This window comes from Drosophila simulans, chromosome 3R (assembly GCF_016746395.2).
Source record: "Drosophila simulans strain w501 chromosome 3R, Prin_Dsim_3.1, whole genome shotgun sequence".
In the NCBI taxonomy this organism is placed as follows: Eukaryota; Metazoa; Arthropoda; class Insecta; order Diptera; family Drosophilidae; genus Drosophila; species Drosophila simulans.
The window spans coordinates 1,954,742-1,977,642 of NC_052523.2; the positions used below are offsets into that span (position 1 = coordinate 1,954,742).

Consider the following 22,901-nt stretch of genomic DNA (forward strand, 5'->3'; position numbering starts at 1 on the left):
AAATCACCGATGGCACTACACTAAATTCTAAAGACTAGAATCGAGCAGGATAATAATAATAATATTAGGGAGATTTTTTAAAATTCAATTAGCCAGGATATAACAAAAATTAAGTTAGTATCTATTTAGTTTAGGGATAGGAACTGTGATATTAATAATTTATGCTTATTAGCAAAGCTATCTTTAGCCACAATCTCGTTTGTTCAACTATCTATATTACATGCATAGATTATATGATTTCTAGATAGTTTTATGTGAGTGTCATTCAATGGTATAGAATCGATCTAGCCCATTCAGTTATCGAACTCATTACCTAGCTACTCCCTTATTGAACTTTTGGGGTTGGAGTTAATAACTAAAAAAATCAATCGAACCTGCTGACCCAGATATTCAGACTGATAAGAACCAGGAGGCAAACAGGTCGCCAGCCAGACGGGAGATGGAGCTTATTGGAGGGCTCGATGCCCTCCAAGTCCCTCATGTGACCCATCCATCCATCTATCCATCGTGGATCGAATCCAAGAGGGCGGCAATTACAGCAGTTACAGCAATTACAACTGGGCCGGCAGCAGACGTCGAGAATCCTGGCTAAGGAGCTGCTCGCATTTCAAGCCAGCTCCCGAAGCAGCCCGTTAATTAACAAAGCAACAATAATCACAATGGACCCACCGAGGAGCGAAGGAAGCGCAAATTAAATGAAATTTAATCAAAAACGTAAATCTAGCTAAGTTACTGCCCGACGGGAGTGGCGTCTGTCTGACTGTCTGTCTGCCAGCCGGAGTGACACCACACCCGTGCCCAGAAGGTTGCGAGGGGTAAGAACCAAGGAGCTGGGGAGCTGAAGAGCTGAGGAGCTGACAAGCCAAAGGACCAGACGCAAAGGCGCCAAGGAATGCGGACCCACAAGCTGTTCGTCCGTGCAAGGGGTCGGGAATTGGGTTATGGAATCCAAGGGTTGGCACTGGTGGTGCACACTGATGTGCCTGAAAAATAGGCTAACGGGCATTGACTTCAGGGATTTTAAATTCTTGCCAAATGAGCATTTACAAATTAAAGGCTTTTCTGTTACATATTTCCTTTGCTAAAAGCAATATTTAAAGCGTGAAAAATTACATTTATTCTGACTTGAAGCTCCTGTATCCTGCTGAAATGGAAAACAGCTAGGCAGTCAGCACTAGATTTTCCACTAGATTGTTGTTCCTCCAAATGTCTCGACTCCTGTTCTCTTCTAGGCGGCCGTTGACTTTTGTTTGCTTCTGAAGCGCTGCGACGTAAATTTAATTATAACGTTTACCTACTGACTTTCCACCTCCTTTCAACCTCCTTTCCACCCAAATCCTGGTCATTAGTGCCCGGAGTGGAAAATGTGGCCACCAGCCTGTGGTGGAAAACTGCCTGCTGATTTGCGATTCGACGCCTCCGCGCTTTAAGGGATCAGCCGTTTCGCCAGCTGCTCGAGATTTATTTATGGCAGACGAATAAAATGAAACCTCTTAAAAATATTAACAATGTTGTTTTTGTCTTGAGTTCCAATGGGAATTATACTACGCTATCTAAACAACTGAGATGTCGAGCGTAATATAGAACCATCTATGTAAATATCTTGCTTATACAAAGTAAGTCCTAGCCATTCGGAAAATACATATATTACCTTTTTAACGGATTGCTGTATACTATAAGCATAAAAAATATGAAAAGGTAACATATAAGATAAGATATATATAGATAAGAATTAAAGTTTCACATGGAACCCAATTACCTCAATTCATACGAGCAACTCTTATGCTCTGTGTAAATAGTATAGTATACAATGTATTTCTTTAGTTGGCAACTAGTAATCAACACATTTTAATGCACTAATTGGCCAAGCATTATTCACTGCCAACTGTCCATTAATGTGAAGTGTAACTGCTCCGGATTTGTGCCTTTGAGCTTTGTCCTTTGATATTCAGCGGCTTTTAAAGGGAAAATCAGCTTGGAGAAGGGCGGACGAGCAATTACCAATGCAGCGGTTTCTCCAGCTGAAATGCGACAGCTGTGGGCAGTAAAGATTGCTGAAGCCACAAGAGTGGTCAACCAAGTCCTAAATAAATAAGATAAAGCGGCGGAAAAGTGTGTGCTCAGTGCACTTTTCAGTGCACTTTGCTGCAGACAAATTCTCTGCGAGTCCAACTAAAGTGGATGAATTAATGGCTGAACTTTGGGCAAATTTGGTTCTTGCGCAGTAGTTTTGGGACTCTAACTCTTTGACTAACTTACATAAGTACTATAATATATTAATTTTAAAGTAACTAAGTTAAGGTAGCCTAAAGGTTAACATATAATAAAGAGTATGGTAACATAGTTCCCATTGGTTGCTCCCACTGATTGAATGCAATCCAAACCAAAAACCAAGCAAAAGCGATGATGACCCATGGCAAATAGTACCTTGTAGTGGGCTGATTGGCATTTGGCAATAAGGAATTCGGCATCCCACCCATTTCCATCCATATTCATGTCATATTTATGCCAGTTGTGAGCCCTCGTTAAATGCCATAAACTCTTTTCCCAATTTCATATTTGCTTTTCATACGCGTGCCAAAATAATGCGAAACGGAAACAACTCAACCGTGTGGACACATGTGCCTGTTTGTTTATTTGTTTGTTTGTTTGCTTGCCCGTTTGTTTGCGGAAATATGCTGATAAAAAACAAACAACCGCCCAATTGGCACGGCCATCGCAATCGCAATGGCAATCCGCCAGAAGCGATTTCCGGCTGACAACTTCGCCGAGTGGAACAACGGACATCCGCTGGGGCTGCGAACGGTGCACGCCTATGTCTTGGTCTACGACATGGGCAACTTGGAGACCTTTCAAGTGAGATCCATTCCTCCATAGAACTCCAACGATATCCCTGACGCTACCATTCCATTCCAGTACTGCCGCTCGATGAGAGATCAGATCTTGGACAGTTTCAGTCATCGTGATTTTAGCATAATTGTGGTCGGCAATAAATTTGACAATGTGACTGAGGCGCAGGCCAACTCGCAGGTGAGTTCTTTACTCCTCAGCCATCAAATCACTCAAATCCAAATCCTTGGAGAAGGAAATAGAAATAGTTACTAAAATAAACAGATGTACGTAATGTAATCAGAAAGTATTTTTGTTGCTCCTTTAAATAGCGTAACTAAATATAAATGACAATATGAAAGTCACTAAATAATAGTAATGTCAATTGTTAAATAACTTTACCTTTAAATAAAGATACATTTTATAGTTTTAAGCGATCTCGAATCCAAGGTAGACAACTAGTAATCACTTAAAGCCCAAAGTTGGCAGCTATTGGTTTTCAACAGACTTTCACTCAATACCGAATCCTTTCCATTACCGCACACCCATACACACATCCTGGACTCACGGACTGGCAGGAGCTCAAGGACATTTCCACGCTGGTGCGCAAACATTGGCGCTGCGGCTACGTCGAGTGCTCGGCGCAGTGAGTAATCAAAGGCCACGCTGCCAAACGATATCGATATGTGGCATTACCGGGACTTCTCTTCTTTGGGGTCTTCCGCAGATATAACTACAAAATCGGAGACGTTTTCCGCGAGCTGATGGGCTGCACCAGCACGGGAGGAGGCAGCGGCGCCGGCGGAGGCGGAGGCATGGCCGGGGTCGGTGGCCTGGTTGGCACTGAGTACTCACAATCAACTAGGAATAAAGGACGCTGTACAATACTGTAGCAAGAGTTGCATAAGTTTTATAAGCAAACGCGCTGATCTGGCGCATTACATCCGAGTGAATTCGTCGCAAGACGGTGGCTGCAGCTGGGACACGGTGGCGTATACGCAATCTCCAGGGAGGAAGCACAAAGACGACATTGTTGCCCCTTGCCAACGCTTGCTTGCTGATGCATATTTTACCATATATTTTTAGTGGTCACACTCCGCACAGCTTCTCCTTTGTTTGCCATTATTACAACATTTTGTGTTTCCATGGACGCTTTTGCTCTGCACATTTTAATGGCAGTGGCAATGGCAATGGCAATGGCCACGCCGCACACAGGACACGTTTGGCCAGCACCCAGATCCCGATCCTGACGACAGCTTTTGTGCGTCCGCATTTGCAATTCAATTCAGCGTTCGCTGGCAGGAAGCGCAGTGGCCATGAATATGCAGAGATATCCGCAAAGTGCAGCCACAATGGCCGGCGGAAGTTCGATTCCCTTGCGGCCATCATCATTATCGTTGTGGTTATTATTTGTGTCGTGGATCGTAAATAGGCAATTAATCCCACCATAATTTACAATACGTTTTATGTACGAACGAATAACCTTGTTATCAAACAAACTAAAGTCGTTTAGGAACTAAAGTAGTCGACCTAAGCTATACACACATATACTTAAACATATATGTATACATTAACGTTGTGATCATTTCAAGAATTAGTTCTTAAGGCACCCGACCCAGAACGTCGGCCAATGTCAAGTGAAGTGAAGTCAAGTCAAGTCAAGTATCCGTATCCGCATCCGGAACTGGATTACCAGAAATACTTAGCTATAGGACAACGTACGAGTAAGAGCAATTTAATAAATAGTCGTAAGTGTTTGGAGAGCGGTCGAAGGCGGTAAAATCAAACAATTACAATCATGCCATGAAAATCCTCAAGAGGCCAGCTCCATAATATCCATAATTATTCGCTGCGCCAATTGCTTGAAATGAATAACCACCCGAATCTGGCATTAAGTTATTGCAATATCCCCTAAATCACAAATCGATCATTGTGTTTACAAGTGTTACAAATAATAGATACTTTACCCATGTTTCGCCATCGAGGAGCCGTGATCCAGAAGCCTTAAGAACCCAGAAGCAAATGCTGCATAGAACACCTTAGAGTAGAGTAAGATTACAACTTGATCGAAGCGCACAAAAAACGAGCATTGTGTTACCATCGCAATCTCGAACTTGTCAGAGCCCAGATTGAATAAAGATCGTAAGCCACATCTGGGTAAAGTAGTATCCATATCGCCCATATATTGGGTAGGTGTGGTACTTTATATCCGTACTGTACTATCCACTGGCGATCGCCAAGTTAATTAGGTTCTGAGCTGATCTACGAAACACGTACATACCATTCTGATCTCTTTCTTTACCTCAAGAAGACAACTTAAACTACTCAAAAGAAAAGCAATCAAGGCTGACTTTGTACATAGGGATTTCAATGGAAGAACTTGGCGAAAAGCTACGGAAACCGACTTTTACAGCAATATAAGTAAGCTCTAACTGATATTCAAGCTAGATACATAACTGGGCGCACTGCCACATTGGTTCCACTCCCAGTTGAGTGCTCGGCTAGGATTCTAGGAATAGCTGAGGTAGCCAGTATCTTGAAACAATTCGACGACATTATTTCAAGGTTAACCAATGCAAATCGATAATAATACGAGGGTACTAGCCCATTATTGTTATACATATTATTATTAATATACATTTGGGCGGCTTTAAGGGGGGGGGTAAGGTTTGAAAGGCCAAAATATGGCCACATATAAGGATGTTATTTTAGTTGTTTGCAACTCTTACGGAGAGTTATTTGAAAAATATAAATTATACCTCGCTTAATGATAAATTCAGTTTCCTTGTCCCTCTTTCAGATTTTTAATTGAAAAATGTTCATTTTTTAAAAGAATTTCCAAAACTTTGCTGTAGCTTCTTTAGAATTATACAGAATATTTTGAAATATTGAAAAGCAACAAAAAAATGGAAAACCTTACCCCCTTTTCAGTGAAGGATAGACCGTCAAAACACTAATGATATTAGCAGCTTACAAGCCGGGAATTTTCAACCTGCACCCATTACCGAACTGATCCCAACTTGAGAAATGTGTTTATGACATGCCTCTTTCCAAACTGAAAACCATTCAATACTTGCATAACTGAAAGCCCGAAATAGACATACTTATATAACATACCTATATTACACATATTTAAATGTAACGATAATTGTACGAGTTTGGTTCAGGTTTTACCTTGGTTTTCAACTTTACGGATTCGTCAAAATGGCTGTTAATTTTTGAGAAATAAAATGCTAACGCAAAACAGTTGAGGGAGTTAGCCGAAATTGTTGAGCAAGGGCAATTGTTGAATTATTTACATTTAAGCAACGCGATGCCTGCGACAGTTTGAAAACAAAAAACAGGAGAATGTAGTGTAGCCAATAAAGTAAAACAAAATAAAGTAAAATATGTACTACGAATCAAATGCTTCAGCCGCTTGTTGTTTGTTCATGCCATTCAAACGTAACTAATTTTAAGTGAGCCGCTAGGTTTAGATAAGTATTACCAAGTGCGTAAGCCGCTCATGATCTCTGTTATTTTTTTTATAATAAAAGGCATGACGCAATGCAAGTAGAAACAAATTGTTAATTGGACAGAATAGCAAGAGCAACGCACCGAGCTAAATGTTAAGCAATCGAGTATAAAATGCCGCCGGAAACGGAAGCTGGCAAACTGTACTTAGTGTAGAACGCACAACGATGGTGTATGGTGTGGTGTATGTTCGACGACAACCGTTAGCAAAGTAGAGAACGTTTTTGGAAAATGCGCTCCGGCGCTGATAATAAAAAAAGTGATATATAAAAATTAAGATTGCTGCAAACGTATTTACTTGGGCAGGGGACAAATTAAAAGATTAAATCCTGGTTTATATGTAGAAGCACCAAAACAAAGTATTAGCCGTCATGCGAATGGAATGATTCCTTGATTTTTATTAAGTTGCCTATTTTCCTTAACAGTAAACTATTTTGGCTCTAACATTAATCCTTAAACGTGTTATATATAACCCAATGTAAAAAAATGTTTTTTCAACAACAGCTAACAAAAAAAATGACTGAAGAAATATTGTTAACCATGAGTTTCATACCCTATGAAATTCCCATCAATCACACGTACGTACACGATTACTTAGTGACTTATAACATTTATGTAAGACGTTTCAGCGCCTCAACCAATTTCATTACTACACACAACGCTTGCCGCATGCGGCGATTGCTTTAAGGCAAGCCAAGCGATTAGTCACAACCATTATCTCTATGGGCAATTAGAAAACATTTCCATTTCTATTTTTGACATTTTTATTTTAATCTTATCGCCTACGACTAAAAACAAACTCTCGCATTGGTTGGGCGGCTACATGGGTAGAAACAAACTAAGACAAACAATTTAGCATCGTAGGTCATCAACTTAGGCTAACGACTGTTTAGGAGTACATCATTATGTGTATGTATAATTCCTAACGTTAAGTCTTAAAAACAAAAGGACATTTTGTTGGTAATTTGCGACGCGCAAGAGTAAAGGTAAACGTAATACAAAACTTATTGAATCTAGTGTTGCCCGGTAATGAATCTGCGACTTTTACGGGTCGAGGTCAGCGAATGAGGCATAGCCAGGTGAGGAATAAGCGATGGCGATACGGATGACTTACAAGCGAAATGCTATAAGTGACTGAGTTTGGCGCTGACAGAATGGGTGTCCAAGCTCATGACCCATGGTGTCTGATCTATCACTGATGCGGCTCACTGGAGCTGCTGAAGGTGCGGCTGCGACTCAGGCGCCTGGCCCGCTCCGCCAGCTCAGCCTGCTCGCTGCGTCCTTCCAAGAGGAGATGAGGTAGCTGCAGGATGTTTCGCAACTGGCTTTTCAGCTGCTTGGTCTGCGGGCGTTGCTCTGGCTGGGCGGATAGCATTTGTTGGAGCAAGTCGTACTGCTGCGGGTAATTGACAGCGAAATCCTTGGGATACTGGCCGTCCCGGAGACTGCGCAGTGTCTTGATCCGCTCCATTTCAGTGCTGAAGTACACGTGCAGCTCGAAGAAGATCAGTCCCAGTGAATAGATGTCCACCTTGTAGTCGTAGTGCTGGCCCAAAAGCTGTTCCGGCGACATGTATAAGTGGGTGCCCACCTGCTGGGTGTGTCGGGCACAGGAGGGCAGCCCACTTTGGTCCCCACACTTGGCCACTAGGTTGGGGATATCGGCCATGTCAGTGACGAGCCCGAAGTCTCCAATCTTTATCTGCCCATCTTGCGAAAAGAATATGTTGCTTGGTTTCAGGTCCCGATGAATCAGACCCTTCAAATGTACATAGTCAACGGCATCAACGATCTGGTGAAAAATGTCACCAATGTGGGCAGCCCTAGCTTCCGACCGGTTGTCCCTCAGCCAGTCGCGCAGACTCTCCTTGCGGCATAGCTGCATCTGGATGTAGAGGTACACCTTGCTGGGCTTGGCCACCGTTCCGTTCAGAATTGTGGCACTGGAGGGCGTCGGATGGCTCCCGTTTTGGTTGTTATTGTGATTTTGGGCCAGTGCCAAGGTAAGGGGCTTCCTTCTAGCTTTATTATCGTCATCCGCATCATCACTTCCACTGCTCTTGGGACGCACAGATTCGATTTGAAACGAATTGGAGACCAGTTGGTGCTGTGAGTAGTTTATGTTCTTTAGGTCAAACGATGCCGAATGGATGTCAATGGACACGGAGCTGCGATGGCGTTTCACATGGTCTCCCTGCTGCTCTTCATCCTCTTCATCATCGTCGTCGGTATCATCCTCCTCCTCTGCGCGTAAAGCGGCTGACTGCGACTCGCTTCGGAATTCAATGAGCGAGTCCTCTTCCTCATCGTCGTCGTACTCCTCGCGTATGTTCCTGAGTGATGACTCGCCTGGTAGATGAAAGTCGTGACTACAAGCGGTGCTATTGGCTGCATCCGAAACCCAGGACAAGAGTTGCTGTTGTCGTTTCTCCTTCAACTGCTCCGCCAACGAAGGCATTGTACTATCGTCCGGCGTCTCTATCTGGATAGAGGTGGACAGCTCGTGGGCAAGCAGCTTGCGATCCTCTTCTTCCTGCCAACCAGTCGGCGGTGTCTCGGTCCAGGACTGGAAGTGTAACCATAACGCGTTTTATCATCAGATAATACTTTAAAACCTAATTTGAACTTTTAAATGGATAGAAGTACTTACATGGAAGTATCGCACGATGTTGTGATGCTCACAACTGGCCAAAGTTCGAGCCTCGCGAAGGACTCGCTGTCTTGAAGATTCCTTATTGGGTAGCGTTATGCGCTTAATTGCGTACCGGTTCTCATCCAGCTTGTTCTTAGCTTCGAAGACCACTCCGAAACCTCCGCGACCAAGGCACTGCATCAACTCGAAGTCGGACTGAAAGCGGGAAGTGTAATGCTCGCCTGAATGAGTTGTGGACTCCGAAAAGGTGCGCTGATTTGCTTGTCGAGGTGGGAAGCTAAAACGATTTCCAGGTCGTTGCATCGGCACCACTGGTCCAAGTAAAGCCTGTGTGGATGCTTCAGTGGCCTCGATGGCCGTTTGAACAGGCACATGACGTTCAATGACCAGATACTCTCGCTCCACGCGCTGGTTTCGTTGCCCCATGAAAATATTTAGGATCACGGCCGACGTAAATGCTATGACCACGATTTCCTTCCACCAGAACCACAACGACAATATCACAACCTTTACAGGCGCATCAATGTCGTCCAAACTGAAGCCCAAATCGTCGTTGATGCTATGGTTTCCAGTAGCTTCCGTTCCCTCAGATGTGGCATTGGTAGGCGATGTTGGAGCTGTGATTGCTGGAAGGTCAGTTGGATTATTCTGCGTACCGCACTCTTGCGGGCCGTTCAGATCGCCAGTGGTGTAGAAGTAAAAACCATTGCCATTGACAAACTCCGATGCATTCAATACGGACTGCGCTGCTACAGCGAAGTTTTGATCATCATAGGGCACCAATTCCCCTCCTTGTGCCCCAGCTCCCTCAGCAATCATTTCAGGGTCCTCTTGGTCTTTCCGAAAGATGACCAGCGAGTTGCTACTAGCGGCTATCGGCTTCCAGGGAATCCTGGGCATCAGACTGGTGTCGCCCGTAAGCTGCTGATAGACATTGGTCTGGTCCATAATCTCCTGGCGCAGACGGATTGACTCCTGAATATACAACTGTTTATCGTACATGCCCAAGTAGATGGATGGCGGGCTTTGTGGCGCATTGGGCAGCTCCTTGTCATTTTCGTCCTGGTCCCAAAGCCACTGGGCCGAGCTAAACAAATCAATAGGCTTCAATTCGTCGTCAGCATTCGTATTCCAGGCACTCACAATTGGGTGATCAAACTGAAAAAGATACGAAAAGTACTAAGAAAAATTGCCTATAATGTTAAAGTCTTCACCACTTACCTTGTACTTCCACAGCATCGTCTGTGGCTCACTTTTGCTGAAGGCGCAGATAATTCCCTCGGGCACTACCACCTTTATATCCACATCCAAAACAGCCAGCTCCAGCTCATCGCGCGGCTGTAGCTGACACTCGGAAGGTCTCACCAGATCCAACTCATGCTGACCTACGCTAAAGTTCCAACGCTCCATTCCGGTCCGGGATTCCACGGCCCGAACCGTCTGTGTCTGTCGGCGAACAATAATAACGTCGTCAAGAAGGGGATCATGGCGCACTATATAGCCGGCATCGTCCCTTAACTGTTCCCCGTCCTCCAGCTGATCCTCCTCATCGGGCTCCCTAATGGTGTCGTCGATTGCAAGCCCTTCCTCCGTAGAGTTAACACATCCGTTTAGGGAACATTCATACAGCAGCTGGCCAGTGCGAACGGAAACGCCGTAGGAGCGTGTCTCCTTGCCTCCGGATATCACCAGATCATCGCTGAACTTGGCGCTCGAGCTGAGTAGGTGCTCTGCCGTGATTGGAATGGGATCGATGGAGTCCCCGTCGAACTTGTAGATGCCGCCGCTCAAAGAGGGAATCATGCGTACTAATTGTCCATTGTTGGTCAGCTCCAATCGATGGATGCTGGACGAGATTAGTGGCCCCGGTCCGGTAGGCACACTCCAACGCAGTTTTCCAGACTTGGCGATGTCCAGAGCGCTCAGTCGACCATCGAGCGTGGAAATGTATAGGAGTCTGTGGATAAAATAGATAATGCAATAACAAATTTCAATGTTTCTTAATCATATTTTAGAAATAAAAAGGTAGAAGAACGCGAATATCGACTACCGTTTACTCGGCTAAAAGGAGTCCATAATGGCGGAATTTGCCAAATTTGTAGTTTAGCTTAATAATACTGTGTCATCGTAAAAAGGATTTTGTAATTTGTGGAATTTATAGTGGGCGAGGACAATATGTTTCAAAAAGGGTTCTTGTTAAATATAAGAATACCGTATACCCTTTATGTAGGTAAAATCCAATTATCATGCTTTAAATAAACAAACACAAGATTTTGAAGAAAAAACCAAAAACACAGTATACATAGATTTAAGTAATGATTTGATTTTTATGTTATATTTTCTATTTGCGCAATGCAAGTAATGTAAGTGCCTTGGTTTAACTGTTTAAAATATTTCAACTCGAAATATTAAATTCTAGAGTAAAATTTTTAAATATTTGAAAGGAAACGTCTGCTTGATAATCGCATTTGAAAAAGTTGCTTTGTGTTTGCAACCGATTTCGTCACCAGGTTCACGGTGCATGGGGCAAGAATAAAGGAAAGCAGGAAAAGGGGCACACTGGCAGGGCCAGCTGACAGCGGAGAAAAGGAAAAGGGGAAGAAAACTCAGCTGTTTACGCGCCAAGAAGACAAAAACTCGAGGAACAACAAGTGTTAGTTGGCCCCTCTTCATTTCCCCTATCGCCATCTCTGTCCCGCCCACCGAGGAGCCGAAAATGGCGCCCTCGAAAAGGGGGGATAAAGCAAACGGGAGGAGAATTGTGAAATTCAGTGAAAAGCTTGCACAAACGCAAAGAAAGCAAAACAGTCGGAGAAACCAGTTCGGATTGGCATGCTTGCCAAACAACATATCTAGACGTCTGCCTCAAACAAAAATTCAGTTAAGATCTTGCAAATGACTCACCGCATGCTTGATAAGCGCGTCCACTGATTACGGGTTTTCATAGTTGGCCAAGGTGCAAACATGTGGGTTCATTTTATCAGATTGGTCCCAGACTTCGAGTTGAACAGAAGCTCTCCGAATTCCACGTTTCAGACGGGATTAAGTACTTAAAGTTAAGGGGCCGACGCAAGTGGTAACAACTTGTCGGATTAGCCGAGAATTTCGAGCTATTTTCACTGGCCCCGGAGTCGTACCACAGTTCTCTTCGAATTCCCCGTTTTAGCTGATTAAATAGGCACTTTTCGAGTAGTTTAACCAAATATTAACAACGTATTCTTCGCAATATTTGCCTAGGTGCTGTCTGCTCGTTTTCCCACTTGCACTGCGTTTTAGCGAATGTTCGAGAACATAAACATAACACACACATAACGCACTCTTCTTCTTCTGCTTCAATCCATTCGATACCAGTGCATCCCTCTCGATACTTTGGATAGGGTACGTACCTTCTTGCAACGCGGCGCTCCTCCTGATCTACACAGTGCACGAGCCCGGGGGGACGGGGAGATCCGGCAGTCTGGAGCTCCGAATCAGTAGTTGGGTGCCCAGCTAGCACCTGGGCGGGACTGAAAGCCACCAAACCGGCCATGGTGAGCGCGACGATCTGCAGGAAGCTCCGGCTCCGGCGACGATGCCTCACGATGCCATCCAGGTCGTCCTGCATGCCCATCGTACGCGCATATAACGTAATCCTGGTCGATGGCGATCGGACGCGGGGAACGGTGCGGAAATGCAAGTCTCTAATTGGCTCGAACGGTGACGTGTTGACCTCACTTCGGGGGGTCGGTGGGTGGAACAGCGGCGGCAGTGGCTCCCGGCAAGGTCGGCGCACATCTCCGCATCACTCTCGATGGCTCCTGTAGCAATCAATCGCAACTCCACTATTTAAATCCACTAAAACTGGTCAGTTTATGTTTTTGTTCCGATTGGGCCGCAAAACGCGCGATTGCAGGTGTGACCGCGTTTTGACAGACTTAAAATAACAGTGGTGACACCACAATACAGTTTATTTCGTCATTACTTAAAAGTACCAAAAAAAATACCGCTTTCTCAGATGGGTACAGTGAGCACCACACGGTGGGAACAGTTTCACTAAAGTTTTACAACTTTAAACTTTTCCAGTAACTAATTTAAAACTATGTTTGATGTGCCATGTTGTGACAGAAATTACCCACTTAAAAGTAATTGTTAAAATCAATAACGTATTAATTCCCTCAATTTCTTATTGAATTCTTTTGGAATCCGACGTATTTTAAAAATAAATTCTATTCGGCTATAATTCACCAACTGAAATTCAAACAGTACTTTAATTTTAAATACGATCTACCTTCTAGAAATATGTTTGGTGGTATATACATATTCCATAATATAAAAACGTTTATCACAATATTAATTCTATTTAAAAAGCTTTTGATTACTATGAAATCATTTTCTTGATTTTTTTTTATCAACAGAAATTTGAATTCATCTGATTATTCTTATATTTTCGAGCAGAAAGGCTTGAGGTGTATGGCGCCCAAGTGTCCTTGCGAACAGATTCCTTAGTAACACAACACAGTATTCGTTCACTTTGGCATTGCAAAAAATAGATTTTAGAGAGTGAGAAACTAATTAAAACCTCATGGTCGAGATTGTTGTCTGATCTAAGGAACGACATTAGCCAAGTCTTGAAATCCATATTCAATTCGCACTCTAAAATGTTTCCATCGTCTTCATCTGCTACTTAAGATCATTAGAAATAGATTTTAATGCGAAGTAAAAAGGTCCCGCCAAAAGATATTTCGTTGCAGTAGGAAAGAACGTCAATTTTAAATCGGTATCTCGCCTTAATAAAAAGCCAAGTGGAGTTTTAATTAAATTTAAAGTGTTTCATTTAATGTAAAACGGATTTTTTACTCCTGCAGGTCAGTAATTCAAGTCGGGTTATTAACTTAAATCCTTGATGGGTACAGCATCTGCAAGAAGAAAGAAGGCATGTTAATACAACCCAATTGTCGGACGGAGAAGAAGGTGTTTGAACTAACGATGCGGATGCGGTGGCCCATGGCATGACCGGGCAGGTTCCTGTTGAAACGGGCACGCACAGCGCCGGTGTTGCCGTGGATGCGGGTGACCTTGCCCCAGACAGCGCGGACGCGGGTCTTGCGCTCGGGATGCTGTGGCACGCACTTCTTGGTCTCGGCCTTGTAGACATAGACGCAACGCTTGCCAACGTAGAAGGATCCGTGCTCCTTGCGGCGGGCGCCCTCAATCTGCAATGTAAAATGTTGGTTAATCAATTACTTTACTTAAATGTTTTCACATTGATTGAATGTCCAAGTCAATTTAACTGAGCACTCTATTAATTATTATTTCAAGAACTGTGTGAACATGAAGACATACCTTGAGGATGGCCTGGTTCTCGTGCTGGTTCCTCAGACCACGCTTGTAGCCGGTAAAGACGGCCTTGGCGAAGAGGCGTCCGTGACGCTTGTACTTCTTGGCGGAAACCTTAGCCTCGGAGGCGGCGGGCTTCTCGGCCTTGGGCGCTTTGGCGGCCTTGGGAGCCTTCTGGGCCTTGGCGGCCTTGGGCGCAGCAGCGGACTTGGCTTGTGTGTCGGCCATGGCTTAGCTGTGGATGAGAAAAGATAGTCGTTAGAGTCGGGGTATTCATCATAGGTATTCGTTGGGGCTTGAGGGTTTCGATCAGTTCCATGCATTTGATTACACGAAAAGTACTTTCAACAATAAAGATATTGAGGTGCACAGCTCTGGGCAACAGTATCGGACACTGAAAACATAAAGCGGGGTCTAGCGAAAAGTGGAGGAAAGTTTGTACCCGACCGGCCTAAGGCAACATTTAATGTTAAAAAAACACTGATAACACGGATCACTTTATAATCTTCCACAAGAAGTTATTAAAATCACGTTTAAAGGGAACCAGAAAAGCCGAAGCCACAAATGAACGCTAGAATTTTGCAAGAACTTTTTTGTGCACTGTGCGAAGCATGGAACTTTTGGGCGGCATCGAGCTGCCATTGGGAATCTGGCAGTGCCAGTGGGGTAATCCTTTCATGGGTTGTCCCCAAGAAACCAATCAGTCACAAACAATCACAGATAAAGTTCGCCAGTTGATATTTGTGCACGTGGGCTGGCGTTTGCAGGTTAATCCACGATTATTTGCTGTTTTCCCGGTGTCCTGACTCCCATTTTGGTGTCTGCGGAAACCCACCTTGTTGTTCGATGAATGTATTAACACCGCTAAAAACAAAAACAGAATATTATTAAAGGAAAATATATAGAGAAAATTAATTTACTTACTTCGCCGGAAACGAAAGCGAAAAGAAGGAAATAGTGTGGCTGCCGCTAGACGCCACAAAAACGCGATATGTTAAGTGTAACAGCGTGCCGTTGCCCGAAAGTGTGCTGTTAGGGGCGAAATAAGAATCAGTTGAAAGGAAGACCCTTATTAAAAGTAAAATAATTCTTTGTTAAAATTTTAATTTGTATTCTCAGTTAATACATACTCAAGATACGAAACATGGGTTAGTTTAAAAAGGGGTGAAGAATCTATATGCTCTTCTTGGTTAAAACTATAAAAGGAAACAGTTTAGACTCATTTGTATGATTCTGTTCTAACATCCGACATTATGTATTTGATTATTATATATGTAAGTTTAAGTTTTCAATTATACCAAGCTTTTGCCAACTAACCAGATTTTAAAGCCTAAACAGATAAATTAAAGATGAAATTATCCTTTAAAATGGTAAATTTATTCCGCTTAATAGAAAAAACAAGTAGCATAGCTCACACTATCTGTAGAGTAATAGGGTATAAATGATTCGTTGAAAAGTATTAAAAACACAGAAGAAATCGTTTCCGATTCTATGTGTACATAATTGATCCTATAGCCTAGTACTAGTCTTTTAATCTCTTGTTTTATATTTAGATTCCAGTATTAAATATTTTTAAATTTAAATACAAATTCGGCAGATTTGCCCCTGAAATGTTATCGACAATCGAATGTGGTTATCGGCGACTCGGCGCAATCGCGTAGTGTTTTTTTTTCAGTGCCGAAAACAACATCAAAATTTTCATAACAATGTTGGGATTTTAGAGACAGCCACAAAATTTAGAAGCACATGTGCCCTGCTAGAGCGAACCGAACCTGAGAACCGATCGCCGAAAGAAGCTGCAGATTGTTGCATAAACCGCGCGCGCAGCTACCGCTCCGAACTCCAAGAGGTGCTCCACGGGTCTCCGAGCTTTCCGAACTTTGGATGCGCCGCGATGAGCTTGCTGGTGCAAGTGTTCAAGTGGGACCAGCGATGTCGCATGCTCCACCGGGTGGACATCCTGCTGAGGCGTGGCGTCAAGAAGCAGGCGGTGTATCCGACCAAGTGAGTGGTGTCCTGAATCCTCCTGAAAATTGCATAACACGTCATTTGTACAGACTGGCTGAGGTGGGTCGCCTGGTGGAGGCCCGCGACGACCGGTACGACACGGGCCAACTATTCCTGCACCGCATCTTCGGCTACCGCGGCGTTATACTCTTCCCCTGGACAGCCCGCGTCTACGACCGGGATCTGCACAATCCCGGCAAGATCAGCGCCACCACGACTGCGAGCGCCAATCCGACGCAGCAGAACCGTACCAAAGAGGCTACGCTCCGCGTGAAGGCCAACACCTCCGCTACCCCAACGGCTGCTACCGCTCAGAGTGGCGATGCCCCCTCCTCGGCCGCCTTTGAGGCGAACGCGGCTGAAAGTACAGGCACCACTAACGTGGGTACCGCCTCCCAAGTGGATCCCAAAGAGGTCAAGGGCAAGGTGCAAACCTTTTATCAGGTGCTCATAGACACCCGCGACTGTCCGTACATTGTAAGATGGGTCCAGTTTTGCTTCATTCGTTTTCTAAGTTGGCATTTCGTGTCTTTCAGCGCGCCCAGACCGAGGCGGTCACCTTTCTGGGCAACCAGGACTCCAACCGCAGCCTGTACGCCATCCCCGGGCTGGACTACGTGGCCCACGAGGACATCATGCCTTATAGCTCCAGCGAGAAGAGTCCGCTACAGCATGAGCTGTTCGACAAGTTCCTTACGCACGCTCCGGACGCGGACCCGCCATTTGTGGGCCAGGACACGCTGAAGGCGTGGCAGGAGAAGAACCATCCCTGGCTGGACATGAGCGATGTGCACAAAGAGACCACGGAGAACGTGCGCATTACCGTGATTCCCTTCTACATGGGTTGCCGCGAGACACCTGCTAGTTCGGTCTACTGGGTGCGTTAATAAGAAACCCCCTCATTTAGCTTAACGTAATAAAGTATCTTTCCAGTGGCGCTACTGCATCCGGCTGGAGAACCTCGGCGAGCTGAGCGTGCAACTCCGCGAGCGCCACTGGCGCATTTTCTCACTGTCCGGAACCCTCGAGACGGTGCGCGGAAGAGGAGTGGTGGGCCAGGAGCCCATTCTGAGCCCCCGGCTGCCCGCCTTCCAGTACAGCAGCCATGTCAGCCTGCAGGCGCCCAGCGGCCATATGTGGGGCACCTTCCGGCTGGAGCGCGAGGACGGATACTCCTTCGATTGCAAGATTCCGCCCTTCTCACTGGAGAGCAAGCCGGACGACCTGGGGACGCCCACACCGGCCACGCCCAGTACCCACGATAAGAAGCGCGACGATAGCGATTAAGAGGCAGTTGTTGACCCGTAGTTAAATGATTTTAAAACGCAATCTTTTCTGACAATGCATGCGTACATGTGTTTAGTGCAAATTACAATAATCAACAAGGACGCAGAGCCCGTTTTGTTTCTCAGCCAAGTCGCACGGTCTTTGGTTCCAGCTGAATTGCAAAGTCAAAGGGTCTCCGGTTGTCGCGGGTGTCAAAGATGCTCTGCAGAGCATCTAGTGCCGCAGTCTCCGTGGCTGTTTTCACATCTTCGCCGAATCCCTTGCCCAGCAGCTGCCGGTTGGCGTAGATGCCTACTTGGTAGGCGGCTAGCACAGTGTTCTTTCCGCAGTCCCCAAGCAGGCGGGGCTCCACTTCACCCAGCTTTCGCTCCTGGCAGATCTTCTCCAGCAGCTGTATTGGTTCCTGGGGAGTCCACACATCCAATAGGTCCTTTTGATTCAGCTGCGTGCAGATGAAATCGCGTACGAAAAGGAAAGCCCTCTCAATTCCACTGGAACTAGCCAGGGCGCCAATAACTGCGTGTAAAGATTTGGCCAGACTTTCGGCCGAGGGCGGGTATTCCGTGGACTGTATCAGATCCTTTGTGCCCAGGTGAGACGAGACGTGAGCAAGCGTTTCGGTGCTAAGTAGAAAACTGGCGATCGCCTGGAGTCCTTCATTAGGGACCTTCGGTAGCTGGTGCTGCAGGAAGGCCTCAACGTAGGCACGGCCAATGTGCTGGCCCTTCTCGACCAGATCGCTATTGTGAGGCATCTGGAGGTCAGACTCCTCAATGCCTAGCTGCCGACGACGATCCTCCTCCCGCTCAGCAAACGATTTCTCTGTAAAGGCACGCTGCAGCTCCGACAGTTCAAAGGATTCGCCCAAACGCTTGCCGAAGGCAAAGAGCTCCGAGCGCTGGTTCCACTCCACGAACCCAGCGCGCCGCTCTGGCTTCTGTGGTCCTAGTTTCTTCTGCCGGTGGGCGAGCTCACGTAACGTTGGCGAAACCCATCGCTTGATGTGGCGCCTCGTTTGTACTGCCCAAAATGACGATTACTGACTGGCATTACGTGAGTCCGGATTACTCACCAGTCGAGGAGCCCTCCAAGAGCTTGGCACGAGCCAGGAGACCAACGGCACTGCGTAAAAATGACATTTTTGAAGCGATCTTAAAAATAATTAACGAATATGTTTTTGCGCATGGGAACTAGTGTTGCACGGGTTTTTGTGGCAGTGATGGCAATCTAGCCGTAAATATATATTCAGAAATTATTTATATTAATAAAATTTGTTTCATGTATATTTAATCATAAATGTATCACCTAAAAAATGAGAACTTCTGAATATATTTCTTTATTTTTAATTTAATCGTGTAATTATAATGATAAGCAATTTCAGCTTTTTTTCTTAACGGTTTGTAGCTAGGAGGTGTCAGCACTAAATTGCGTTGGTGGCACCCGCCCGTTTTCCAACACTCCCGCGATAGACGCCATGTATGTACATGCCTGTGTTTGTGTATACGCGATGAAAATTTAAGTCGCCGCATATTAACAAGGAATCCCGCCGAGAAACCGCGCATTGAGAGACCACAGAAGAAAATATATCCAACATGGCCCTGCAGACGTACGGGGACAAGCCGGTGGCCTTCCAGTTGGAGGAGGGCGGCGAGTACTACTACGTGGGCTCCGAAGTGGGCAACTACATGCGTCACTTCAGAGGCATTCTCTACAAGAAGTACCCGGGAATGACCCGCATCGTCCTGTCCAATGAGGAGCGCAAGCGGCTGGCTGAGTCCGGCCTCAGCTCCCACATCCTAGCCAGCTCCGTCTCGCTGCTCCGCGCCGTGGAGGTGGACGATATCATGGCCGGCAACGATGAAAAGTAAGTGGGCGTCTTACCTAAGTATTGTCCCCAGAATAGTAACTGACCATATAAACCCTAACCCTATAAATACCAATTAACTTCGTTGATATCTACTTACTAATTCAACTTCCTACTACTCTACTACCCAATGGTTTCAAGTGACCCTTTCATCCTTTCCTTTAAGACATGTGTACATTTGGCCGAATATTCTTCATTTTAGTAACATTGTTAATGCCTACTTAGATATAAACCACATATCATACTGAAGTGAAGACGTATACAAACATACATATGTATGTAGGTTCACATTGCCCAATTATTTTGAAAAAATTTGGAAAAATGGCATAGTGACATTCGGGCAAGTTTTCACAGTAGTCCGTATGATTGACAACAATTTTCAATTGATTGTCAAAAAGTTGGGTAATTTTTGCCTGCCTGCAGGCCAATCAGGTAATTTTCTATCAGTTGATTTAACTAACCATGAATCTCCGTCCCAGGTATCGTGCCGTCTCCGTGAACACTTCCGATACTCCTGTGCCGCGGGAGAGCAAGTCCAAGAAGCAGCCACAGTATGTGCCCACGATGCCGAACTCCAGTCACCTGGACGCAGTGCCACAGGCCACGCCAATCAACCGAAACCGAGTGCACACGAAGAAGGTTCGTACATTCCCGATGTGTTTCGACGACACGGATCCCACGGCCAGCCTGGAGAATGCGGCGCAGAAGGAGTGCCTGGTGCCCATTCGACTGGACATGGAGCTGGAGGGTCAAAAGCTGCGCGACACCTTCACGTGGAACAAGAACGAGAGCATGATTACTCCGGAGCAGTTTGCCGAGGTGCTGTGCGACGACCTGGACCTCAATCCGCTGCCCTTTGTGCCGGCTATTGCACAGGCCATCCGACAGCAGATCGAGGCCTTTCCCAACGATCCCCCCATCCTCGAGGAGACCTGCGACCAGCGGGTAATTGTCAAGCTGAACATTCACGTGGGCAACACCTCGCTCGTCGACCAGGTCGAGTGGGACATGTCCGAGAAGAACAACAACCCCGAGGAGTTTGCCATTAAACTCTGTGCGGAACTGGGATTGGGAGGAGAGTTTGTCACGGCGATTGCCTACAGCATTAGGGGTCAGCTATCGTGGCACTGTCGAACGTACGCCTTCAGCGAGGCTCCTCTATCAACGATTGATGTGCCCTTCCGAAATCCCAGCGACGCTGACGCGTGGGCGCCATTCCTAGAGACGCTTACCGACGCCGAAATGGAGAAGAAAATCCGCGACCAGGACCGCAACACGCGCAGAATGCGACGTCTGGCCAATACCACAACTGGTTGGTGATCTTCCGCCGATCCAGCAATATGTCACTAATGTAATCCTATTAAGTACCATTATGCATCCCAAATAAATGTGTGTCTGTCGATTTTAAATCCTATTCTCTTCTACGCGCTACTCCCAAAAAAGTAGTTGCCAACGATGTTACAAAATAAGCTGCTACTCTTTACTGCTTACGCTAAACTCGAATCCTTATTCTACATTATCCAATACTAACTTTCTGCCGAATCGGGCTTGTCTTGGTCCTGATCGCCGTCGTAGAACTCGTTCTTGGCATCGACCAGCTTGTCCTCATCGGCCGCGGACATTCGCACGTCGGGATCACTCGCCTCCTCCCGGTTGTTGCGCAGCTCCTCCAAGTCCACATCAGGCGGGGTCTGCACCATTTGGACGCTGGGCGAGTGCTGGCACATCTTAAGGTTTTCGTACACATGCTTAACGATGAGTTCCAGATACTGCTTTGAGTTCGCATTATCTTGGCGTGAGTTAATCTCTGGATGGAGTGTAAAGTCGGGGGCGAAGAAGTCGTAATACTCGGTGGCGGGCAGGTCATTTTCAATGTCTTGGTCCACCAGCAGCGAGGTCTCGTGCGTCCAGCAGCGGGCCACGTTCCGTAAGGTGTAGCCTCCGCCTCCGACCACCAATGTGGGTACGTTCAGTTCCTTCACAAATTTGACACACTCACCATGTCCCTTGGTGCTCAGAGAGAAGCAACCCAGCCGATCTCCAGCCAGAGAATCCGCACCACACTGCAAAACGATAGCCGTGGGCCGGTAGAAGTCCATAATGGCCGAAATGATGGGTTTGAACACCTGGAAATAGCTCTGGTCATCAATGCCCTCCTTTAGCGGCACATTAACGCTGTAGTATCGTCCCGATTCGGCGCCGATCTCGTACATGTCTCCCGTGCCGGGAAAGAAGTAGTTTCCGTATTTGTGGAACGAAGCCGTCATCACTCGGTCCGTAAGGTAGAACGCCTCCTGCACCCCGTCGCCGTGGTGCACATCGATGTCGATGTAGAGCACCCGAGGATGGTACTTTAGCAGCTCCAGAATGCCGATGACGATGTCATTCACGTAGCAGAATCCGCTTGCCTCAAACTTCTTGGCGTGATGCAGTCCGCCCGACCAGTTTATGCATATGTCGCTGTGGTTGTGGTTCAGCTTCTGGGCTCCCTCCAGCGAGGCACCAGTGTACATTGCACAGAAGTCGAAGAGGCCATCGAACACGGGACAGTCCTCGCCTACGCTGAAGTGAGCCAGATACTTCGTATAGGCCACGGCTTAGAAACAGAAAATTATCCGATTATTCTAAATGTTATTCCAATTGGGCGTCTTCCTTTTCTACTCACAATTGCACTGAATGTTTTGTGGAGTCACCTGCTGTAAGTAGGCGATGTACTCGTCGCTGTGGAAGCGGAGCATGTCCTGCGCACTGGCCCTGCAAAGGATTACGAATTAGTATAATTAAAGCGACACATCTCTCCGCCAACCCACTTGTACGGCCTGTAGATCTTCATTTTTTTGTGCAGTCCGTAGTTCATCACCAGGCTGTGCGTGACCGCCAGGCGCTGCGGCTTCATCGGATGCCCGGCTCCATAGTGGAAGTTGCCCACGTCCGCGTTGTAGAAGTACGACACCCTCCGGTCCGTCATCGCGCCAACTTCTCAATGCGATTGGTTCCTGCAGGGACGCTGTAGTCCCCTAGTTGTAGACCAAATCCTCGCCGGGCAGCAGGTACGTCTTCGCATACAGGACTATCAGCAGAACGGCCACGATGAAAAGGAGTCGCCGGGTTGTGTCGTATTCGCCCAACAGCATGCCGCCCCCGTGGTCACAGGACCCACTGAAAAAAACCGTTTGGGTACCTTTGTTTAATCGTGGGAAATCAATTTGCAAACTTATTGCCAATTGAAGACAACTTAAAGCGGCGTGCGCCGATAGTGTACTAAAGATGGACATAGCTAGTGATGTGCACACGGGCGAGTAAAGCGCACAGTCACGTCACGAGAGCATCCCTATTGCGTTGTCTTTACAACTAGTTGAGTCTCCCATCTAATTTGTTCTGCTCAATTCACAATAAGTCAGTCGCACTGTGGTTTTATTTTGGCTTGGTCGA

The 22,901-nt window shown here is 46.1% G+C and overlaps 8 protein-coding genes across 10 annotated transcripts in view; 3 read left to right on the forward strand and 5 right to left on the reverse strand.

Moving 5' to 3' along the window:
• LOC6726808 (ras-like protein family member 10B) overlaps nucleotides 1-6,619 on the forward strand; it is a 38,938-nt gene extending 32,319 nt beyond the window's left edge. The window contains 4 exon segments of the mRNA XM_044923240.1: nucleotides 2,743-2,856; nucleotides 2,917-3,030; nucleotides 3,408-3,475; nucleotides 3,557-6,619. Of these exon segments, the coding sequence (XP_044779175.1) occupies nucleotides 2,743-2,856; nucleotides 2,917-3,030; nucleotides 3,408-3,475; nucleotides 3,557-3,722 (462 nt within the window). The 3' untranslated portion in view covers nucleotides 3,723-6,619.
• An 85-nt stretch (nucleotides 6,620-6,704) lies between these two features.
• On the reverse strand, nucleotides 6,705-12,943 carry LOC6726809 (eukaryotic translation initiation factor 2-alpha kinase). 3 transcript variants are annotated; one of them, XM_016175961.3, is made up of 4 exons: nucleotides 12,382-12,943; nucleotides 10,217-10,952; nucleotides 8,993-10,153; nucleotides 6,705-8,908 (listed from the first exon to the last, which is right to left on the reverse strand). In XM_016175961.3, the coding sequence occupies exons 1-4, from the start codon at nucleotides 12,603-12,605 to the stop codon at nucleotides 7,535-7,537; spliced, it is 3,495 nt and encodes a 1,164-aa protein (XP_016033312.1). In that variant the 5' UTR covers nucleotides 12,606-12,943; the 3' UTR covers nucleotides 6,705-7,534. The 3 variants fall into 3 exon arrangements, with proteins under 3 accessions (XP_016033312.1, XP_016033310.1, XP_016033311.1); XM_016175959.3 differs by lacking the exon at nucleotides 12,382-12,943 and adding an exon at nucleotides 11,900-12,330; XM_016175960.3 differs by lacking the exon at nucleotides 12,382-12,943 and adding an exon at nucleotides 11,215-11,337.
• Nucleotides 12,944-13,782: 839 nt separating this feature from the next.
• LOC6726810 (60S ribosomal protein L35a) lies at nucleotides 13,783-15,346 on the reverse strand. Its single transcript, XM_016175958.3, has 5 exons — nucleotides 15,236-15,346; nucleotides 15,147-15,175; nucleotides 14,318-14,546; nucleotides 13,960-14,187; nucleotides 13,783-13,890 (listed from the first exon to the last, which is right to left on the reverse strand). The coding sequence occupies exons 3-5, from the start codon at nucleotides 14,537-14,539 to the stop codon at nucleotides 13,867-13,869; spliced, it is 474 nt and encodes a 157-aa protein (XP_016033313.1). The 5' UTR covers nucleotides 14,540-14,546; nucleotides 15,147-15,175; nucleotides 15,236-15,346; the 3' UTR covers nucleotides 13,783-13,866.
• Nucleotides 15,347-15,938: 592 nt separating this feature from the next.
• On the forward strand, nucleotides 15,939-17,706 carry LOC6726811 (polymerase delta-interacting protein 2). The gene is made up of 4 exons (XM_002102182.4): nucleotides 15,939-16,315; nucleotides 16,369-16,795; nucleotides 16,855-17,196; nucleotides 17,252-17,706. Exons 1-4 carry the CDS (start codon nucleotides 15,939-15,941, stop codon nucleotides 17,603-17,605), a joined length of 1,500 nt encoding a protein of 499 aa, XP_002102218.2. The 3' UTR covers nucleotides 17,606-17,706.
• Nucleotides 17,650-18,834, reverse strand: LOC6726812 (39S ribosomal protein L44, mitochondrial). The gene is made up of 2 exons (XM_002102183.3): nucleotides 18,678-18,834; nucleotides 17,650-18,625 (listed from the first exon to the last, which is right to left on the reverse strand). Exons 1-2 carry the CDS (start codon nucleotides 18,742-18,744, stop codon nucleotides 17,727-17,729), a joined length of 966 nt encoding a protein of 321 aa, XP_002102219.1. The 5' UTR covers nucleotides 18,745-18,834; the 3' UTR covers nucleotides 17,650-17,726.
• Nucleotides 18,835-19,049: 215 nt separating this feature from the next.
• Nucleotides 19,050-20,878, forward strand: LOC6726813 (SWI/SNF-related matrix-associated actin-dependent regulator of chromatin subfamily B member 1). The gene is made up of 2 exons (XM_002102184.4): nucleotides 19,050-19,469; nucleotides 19,949-20,878. The coding sequence occupies exons 1-2, from the start codon at nucleotides 19,198-19,200 to the stop codon at nucleotides 20,787-20,789; spliced, it is 1,113 nt and encodes a 370-aa protein (XP_002102220.1). The 5' UTR covers nucleotides 19,050-19,197; the 3' UTR covers nucleotides 20,790-20,878.
• Nucleotides 20,879-20,927: 49 nt separating this feature from the next.
• On the reverse strand, nucleotides 20,928-22,437 carry LOC6726814 (histone deacetylase 3). Its single transcript, XM_002102185.4, has 3 exons — nucleotides 22,280-22,437; nucleotides 22,135-22,223; nucleotides 20,928-22,065 (listed from the first exon to the last, which is right to left on the reverse strand). The coding sequence occupies exons 1-3, from the start codon at nucleotides 22,435-22,437 to the stop codon at nucleotides 20,996-20,998; spliced, it is 1,317 nt and encodes a 438-aa protein (XP_002102221.1). The 3' UTR covers nucleotides 20,928-20,995.
• A 49-nt stretch (nucleotides 22,438-22,486) lies between these two features.
• LOC27206700 lies at nucleotides 22,487-22,751 on the reverse strand. Its single transcript, XM_016182506.3, has one exon. The coding sequence runs from the start codon at nucleotides 22,742-22,744 to the stop codon at nucleotides 22,487-22,489; it is 258 nt and encodes an 85-aa protein (XP_016033314.2). The 5' UTR covers nucleotides 22,745-22,751.
• Between the last annotated feature and the right edge of the window lie 150 nt (nucleotides 22,752-22,901).